This window comes from Penaeus vannamei, chromosome 29 (assembly GCF_042767895.1).
Source record: "Penaeus vannamei isolate JL-2024 chromosome 29, ASM4276789v1, whole genome shotgun sequence".
NCBI lineage: Eukaryota > Metazoa > Arthropoda > Malacostraca > Decapoda > Penaeidae > Penaeus > Penaeus vannamei.
The window spans coordinates 33,183,928-33,191,396 of NC_091577.1; the positions used below are offsets into that span (position 1 = coordinate 33,183,928).

Genomic DNA, 7,469 nt, shown 5'->3' on the forward strand with positions numbered 1-7,469 from the left:
TGATGATAGTGCTAAAAATAGTGATGAGAGAAAAAATATATTATAATAACAACAATAATGATATTAACAATGATAATGGCCAAATCATGATAAGAGTAATGATAACAAAATAATATTAATTATAATGATATTATCAATAATAATGATGATAATAATTATAATAATTATCACTATCATCATTAGCCTTGTCATTACCATCATCAACAATATCTTTATCATCAGTATCATTATAATTCAAATCAGATTAACAATAATAACTAGAAATACTCAGAGAACTTCCCCATTGACGTGTTTGGCAACTCAGGCCACACCAATTTTATTTCTTTTTTTTTTTTATTTCTATTTTTTTTAATTATTATTATTATTTTTTTTCTATTTTTTTTTAATTATTATTATTATTATTATTTTTTTTTTTTTTTTTTTTGAATAGCGGGCAAGTCTGGTGATAATGAACTATCGGCGGGAGGGATAAAAAAAAAAAAAAAAATAATAATAATAATAATAAAATCCCCAGTACCATGAAAATAAAAGTGTAAATTCCTGCCTTCTAAAGACCATAAATAAAGGACTGTGACCCACAGACTTCCAGACTTAATAAATAATAAATAATAACTTTTTTCCAGACTTAATAAATAATAAATAATAACTTTTTTCCAGACTTCATAAATAATAAATAATAACTTTTTTCCAGACTTAATAAATAATAAATAATAACTTTTTTCCAGACTTAATAAATAATAAATAATAACTTTTTTTCCAGACTTAATAAATAATAAATAATAACTTTTTTTCCAGACTTAATAAATAATAAATAATAACTTTTTTCCAGACTTAATAAATAATAAATAATAACTTTTTTCCAGACTTAATAAATAATAAATAATAACTTTTTTCCAGACTTAATAAATAATAAATAATAACTTTTTTCCAGACTTAATAAATAATAAATAATAACTTTTTTCCAGACTTAATAAATAATAAATAATAACTTTTTTCCAGACTTAATAGATAATAAATAATAACTTTTTTCCAGACTTAATAAATAATAACTTCCAGACTTAATAAAGGACTTCCAGACCCACCTGAAGGAAGTGGAATTCTGTCTTCCTCGAATTCTGTCTTTGAGTTGAAGGAAAACAGACAAAAAAATTCTTTCAACCAGAATTTTGAATTTTGGAAATCAAAATTTAAAAAAATATTCACTATATACAATAGACATGACATGGCGCATGAGAGTATATCGGTCAATCATTTATTATTGTTTTGTGAATGATGCCACAAGATGAATCATAGACGAATTGATTTGTATTAATTTCGTGCTATTTCTTTGTATTAATTTCGTGCTATTTCTTTGTATTAATTTCGTGCTATTTCTTTGTATTAATTTCGTGCTATTTCTTTGTATTAATTTCGTGCTATTTCTTTGTATTAATTTCGTGCTATTTCTTTGTATTAATTTCGTGCTATTTCTTTGTATTAATTTCGTGCTATTTCTTTCGCGGACGTCACAACATCGGCGGGAAATTTGAAAAAAATAGATGTCCATTTTATTATTATTATTATTTTCCTGGAAATGAATGTTGACGGACCCGTTATTAAAAAAAAAAAAAAAATGCTGTGACCTAAGCGATTTTTTTTTTTTTTTTTTTTTTTTTTTGCAAGCTTCAGTGTATCAAAAATGGCTTCGGAAGTTTAAACAAAAGTGTTGATATTTTGTTGCACATCTGATAGTGATACTGATAATGAATAGAAAAACAAAATCCGCAATAGTGATACTGACAATAAAATAAATAAATAAATAAATAAATCCGCAATTGGAAACAATTTCTATATCCTGATTATCTTGCTCTGACAACTTCCGGGTGACGTCACTTAAGCTCCGCCCCATTTGGACAGCTGCTACATGTGAGGCGGGGAAACGGTTTATTCAAATCTGTTGACATTCTACGTAATATTGTTCCCACCATCACCTATTCTATGCTGACAAAGTGACGTTAGTGCCAAGAGTGAAGAGTGCCACCCTGTCACTGAGCGACCCTGGTCATTCGCGCTGAGATCCACAACTGACATCACCCTTTTAAAGTAAATGACAAAATTCCATAACTCTTTTACAGAGATTTTTGTCTTTGCCATTGCCTCCTCGTGGTTTCCTTACAGCCACAAATGGTGATTTGGGAACACTGTATCTCTCCTTAGATCCACAGCACTCATTATCACAGGGAAACTTGTATAGTGAGGCCCAGCAATCTGAGGCGACACTTAGGTGCCCTGTCTCTCTCCTTCTAAATTCTCTTCCTATACTGTGGTTACCTGGACCTGCATAAGTCCCCCGGGGGCTTTTGTATTCGTCTGATGCCCTGCTCACCTGCTGTCCCTTTGTATCAGGGACTGGCAACAAGGAGGCGGCCCAACACAGAGCTCCAATCCTCTAGTGCACTGCAGAACTCGGTAATTTCTATATCACGTCCGCATAACCGATGTCGACGATTTTGGTATCGTTGCATTCCTCTCACTCTATACAATGCAAATATGTAGGTTTTATTGCGCGGAAACCCCCCGTTAGCGACAAACTTGGCCCCGATAGTGGGGGCAACAATGTCGGAGAGGCGGACTTAATGTATAAAATTACCCTAACAATATAACCTCACAGTGAAAATAATCATGGTTATTCACATGACTTTCCATTGCAGGGGGCTGCGCCCCCTGCGACCCACCCTGGGGGTTGGGGGGCTGCCGCCCCCAACCCCCGCCGAGGAAACAAAACCGAACTAGATGCATGGAAAGAGGCGCAAATCCCGCCGAGCCGATGAGGGCGGGTCACCGCCGCTCTTCTGTTCATGGTATACCTTGTTCATCCTGATTATACTACAATCGTCTGTATACAATGCTGACTATGTCAAGGTTAGTATGCTCATTCAGTGGGAACGTTACGAGGTAAATGTAATACGTCCGCCGCTCCGAGATCGCTGATAACTGTGTAACGCTCTAGCCTGCCGGGAATACGTGGTGGTTTTGTGTCCTCGGCGGGGGTTGGGGGGCCACAGCCTCCCCAGAGGGATTATTTTCACTGTGCTTTATATTATTAGTGCTATTAAACCCCGCATTTTCCCTGGAACCTTTGTCGCTGACGGGGGTTTCCGCGCAATAAAAATTATATATTTGCAATGTGGAGAGTGAGAGGAATCCAACGATACCAAAATCGTCGATATCGGTTCTGCGGATAGAAGGGACACATTGATATAGATTTTAATCATTGGGAAATTAACACGTGGCGGGTTTCCCTTGGAGCAGTACTACATATAAATCAATGTAATGTTTTTGTATTAAATAAAACATGCTCTGTACATCATTTTTTTTTTTACATTATTGTAAGGTAAATATTTCCATTAACGTTCTCAGAAAAAAGTTGCTTCTTGTTAAAGGGTTAGTTTAGGTTGGATTAGGTTTGGTTATGTTAGTTCGGGTCAAGCTAGGTTATGTTAGGTTAGTTTAAGTTTAGAACTCTGGCTGTGTGAGGGCGCTGTGGGTGCTTCTGGGCGGCGATATGAGGCGGATGTTCTCTTCATTTCGCGGCGAACAGGAGGCCGCTGTGGCTGTACCCGCTTTGTCTGTGACGATCAGAAACCGGTGTCCATTTCCCTCTATCTCTGTGCGTCGCTCTCGGTAACTTAAACCTCCAAGTTCTTCATAAACTTCAGAAGTGTCCACAGACTTTCATATTTTTTTCAGGATTAAATGTCTTCAAAAACCTTCATGATCTGCGCAATCTTCACAGACCCTCATGCTCTTCACAGCCAACACAAACCTTCTTATTAATCTTCACAATTTTCAATAATCTTCATAATATTCACAATCCTCGGAAATCTTCATTATATTCACAATTTTCAGAAATCTTCATAATATTCACAATCCTCGGAAATCTTCTATGATTTACAATTTTCAGAAATCTTTTGATTTACAATTTTCAGAAATGATAATATTCACAATCTTCAGATATTTTCAGAAATCTTGATGATATCCACAATCTACTAATAATCTTTTTGATGTTCGCAATTTTCAGAAATATTTTATGATATTAACAATTTTCAGAAATCTTTAATGATATTAACAATATTAAGAAATTTTTTATGATATCAACAATATTCAAAAATCTTTTATGACATTAACAATATTCAGAAATCGTGATGATATCCACAACCTACCGTTTTTTTTTTTTTTTTTTTTTACGTTCGCAATTTTCAGAAATCTCGACGATATTAACAATTTTCAGAAATCTTTTTATGATATTAACAATTTCAGAAATCTTTTATGATATTAACCACATTCAAAAATCTTTTATAATATTAACAATTTTCAGAAATCTTTTATGATATTAACAACATTCAAAAATCTTTTATGATATTAACAATATTCAGAAATCTTTTTATGATAACAATTTTCAGAAATCTTTTTATGACATTAACAATTTCAAAAATCTTTTATGATATTAACAATTTTCAGAAATCTTTTTCTGATATTAACAATTTCAAAAATCTTTTATGATATTAACAATATTCAGAAATCTTTTATGATATTAACAATTTTCAGAAATCTTGATATCCACAACCTACCGTTTTTTTTTTTTTTTTTTTTTTTTTTTTTTTTTTTTTTTTTTTTTTACGTTCGCAACTTTCAGAAATCTCGACGATATTCATAATCTTCGTAACTTTCAGATCTGGCTTCGACCGCCGCTCCATTCTGCCGGGAAATGCCTGGTCGCTCTCGGCTGCGCTTGCGTCGCCCTCCTCTTCTTCTGCGGGTAAAAATCGGTGATCTCTCCCAAGGAATAGTTTGATCTCAGATTTACTCTTTGAGAGAGAAAAAGGGTTGGCAGTGAGGTAAGGGATGGCAGTGAAGTAAGGGTTGGCAGTGGAATATAATCTGTTGTATGTTTTCCAAAAGCGGTGGAAAACGGGGCTATACTATGGCAATGGATTGGTATCCGCCATAGACTGGTGTCAATCATCTCTTTAAGGAGCTTTTGGGTGTGGGTGTGAGTGCCCACAGGTATGGCTGGTGTGCTGGAGATCGCCGGGGAGAGCCGCCCCGGGGCGGCTCACCCGTCGGCTAAGGCCTGGGTAGGCCTAGTTGCTGCTTGCTGTGTCTTGCTCGGCTGGAGGATCGTGAGTGCTGAACTCGGCCCGGGTGCCGGAGCGTAAGTGGGTCTGAGCTGTGCCACCCACCCGGGAACATGTTGATGGTGAAAATTACGATAAGGTTCGCTTCTGTCTCAAAAGATATTTTCGGTGTATTCGGACACAGTGAATGAGTGTTCGAACTCGTGCCATTGGATTCATCTAACCAAGCATGCTTATTAATGCAAATTAAAGTTGAGAAAGTAAAGATAATAAGAGTTGCAGTGACAGATGATTTTATTAGTTCCTTTTTTATTTTCTTATTTCAAGATTTTTCAATTCGAAATGAAGTATGACAGTATTTGATTTATGGAAAGTTGTATATATGTATATAGCATTCGTTAAAACCATAGATTTTTTACAAAAATTAGGTCAATTTTTAAATGTCAAGTATTTTTCCCCTTTTATTTGAAGTATCTACAACATAAACATATTTAGTATTGCCACGATTTTTTTTAACCTGCAAATAAGAAAAAAAAAACTCTTTTCTAAACTTTATAAGGGCGTGTGGAATGCCAAAAAAAAAAAAAAAAAAAAAAAAAAAACTGAAAGCGTTAGTGATTTCAATCCTTATGAACAACGATTCCCTTTCTCCAACCAGTGTCCTGACCAGCGTGGAGGAGGCGGATCCCACTCCACTCGAGATGTCTTCCACGTGTCCTCCACAACGCCACGTCATGTTTCTCAAGACACATAAGTGCGGTTCCTCTACCGTACAGGTGAGTCTCCACGTGTCTTTTCCGGGATAAGTGCGTAGACCAAACAAGAACGACCGAATTATGTTAGTCGATTGTTGGCTACTGTAGAACTGTAGGTATCCGTGTCTAATTGTAGTATTTGTAGGTTTTGTCATACAGTTCAGTGAGGTACCTATTTTGACGTGTGGTAATGATGGTGATGGTAATGTTGGGGGTAATGTTACATTATGAATTAGTATCCTCATTTGTTCTTCAAGTCAGTGACTCATTATGGGGCATGAGGGAGGTCTATAGCGAGGTGAGATCCCGGGGTGACAATTCTGAATCTTTAAGCCATACGAACTGCAGTAAAACTATTTCAGTTTATAATACAGTCACAAATGATTGTTCGCATAAGAGGACAAAAATAGAGTGAAACCGGGATTTTTTCAGAGTTAAATCATATCAATGAAAAAAAAACAAAAAAAACATGGGGATTTCGCACAAGGTTTATAAATGCTATCTGAACATTCACATTTTATTCACTTTTGCAAAATGTTTCCTCATGCATTCTCAAATATCAATGATAAAAGGCATTTACCAGGACTTCCATCTCAAGCGAAATAGATTAATAGTTAAATGGATATTAGTTATGTATATAAAGAAAAAAAAATGCCATGTACTCAAAATAACTCAGTTTACACGCATTCAAAGTACTAAATGCAATAAGTAGATATTCAACTATAATATCAAAGAAAAACCCAAACAAACGGTATAAGTAACAGTATATTAGAGCTTTTAAACAAGACTCTTAGTAGGTTTACAGAAATTGTTGATGAACTGTGCTGATAAGAAAGACCACAAACAGAGTCAGTTCTCGCTCAGCATAATCTTTTGAAAACTTTGGACAAAAGATGATGTTATATTGTGCATTATTGTCTGTGATTATTATTATGTATTTATTTATTTTTATTTATTTATTTTTGTTAAGCGAGGTCTTTGGTGCTTACTGACACTGGCTTGCGATATTTGGATATGTTCTTTTACATGTGTGAATGTCCTTTTTTCTCTTTATTTCTCTCTCTCTCTCGCTGTCTCCCTCCCTCCCTTCATTCCTCTCCACCTCTTCCATCCTCCCTCCCTTTCTCCTTTCTCTCTCTCTCTTTCTCTTTCTCTTTCTCTTTCTCTTTCTCTTTCTCTTTCTCTCTCTCTCTCTTTCTCTTTCTCTTTCTCTTTCTCTCTCTCTCTCTCTCTCTCTCTCTCTCTCTCTCTCTCTCTCTCTCTCTCTCCCTCCTTCTTTCTGTCTTCTAATCAGCTGACACCTAATTACATATGTCTGGAATTTTTAGAATCAAGATATAAATTTTTATTGACTTCAGCCATTTTTTTTTTCTTTTGTCCCTCAAAAGAAACAGTGAATATAATGAGTTGCTAAAATCTGCATTTCCTGAGATTAATTCCTTTAAGTAACCTACCGCCTTGGTCATAATAGGTTGAGTTAGTCTAATATAAACCTTATATTCCTCCAAGTTATAAATTATATTGATAAATAGATACACGAATAGATACAAGAGTAAGAACAGAAAATTTAAAAAATCAGATGTGGACGGAATTTAAC

At 34.9% G+C, this 7,469-nt stretch overlaps 1 protein-coding gene across 1 annotated transcript in view; it reads left to right on the forward strand.

The window, feature by feature from the left end:
* The first annotated feature begins 5,778 nt into the window (after nucleotides 1–5,778).
* Nucleotides 5,779–7,469, forward strand: part of LOC113816616 (galactosylceramide sulfotransferase) — a 3,991-nt gene continuing 2,300 nt past the window's right edge. The window contains exon 1 of the mRNA XM_070142145.1: nucleotides 5,779–5,893. Within this exon, the coding sequence (XP_069998246.1) occupies nucleotides 5,819–5,893 (75 nt within the window). The 5' untranslated portion in view covers nucleotides 5,779–5,818. The remainder of the gene's footprint in view (nucleotides 5,894–7,469) is intronic.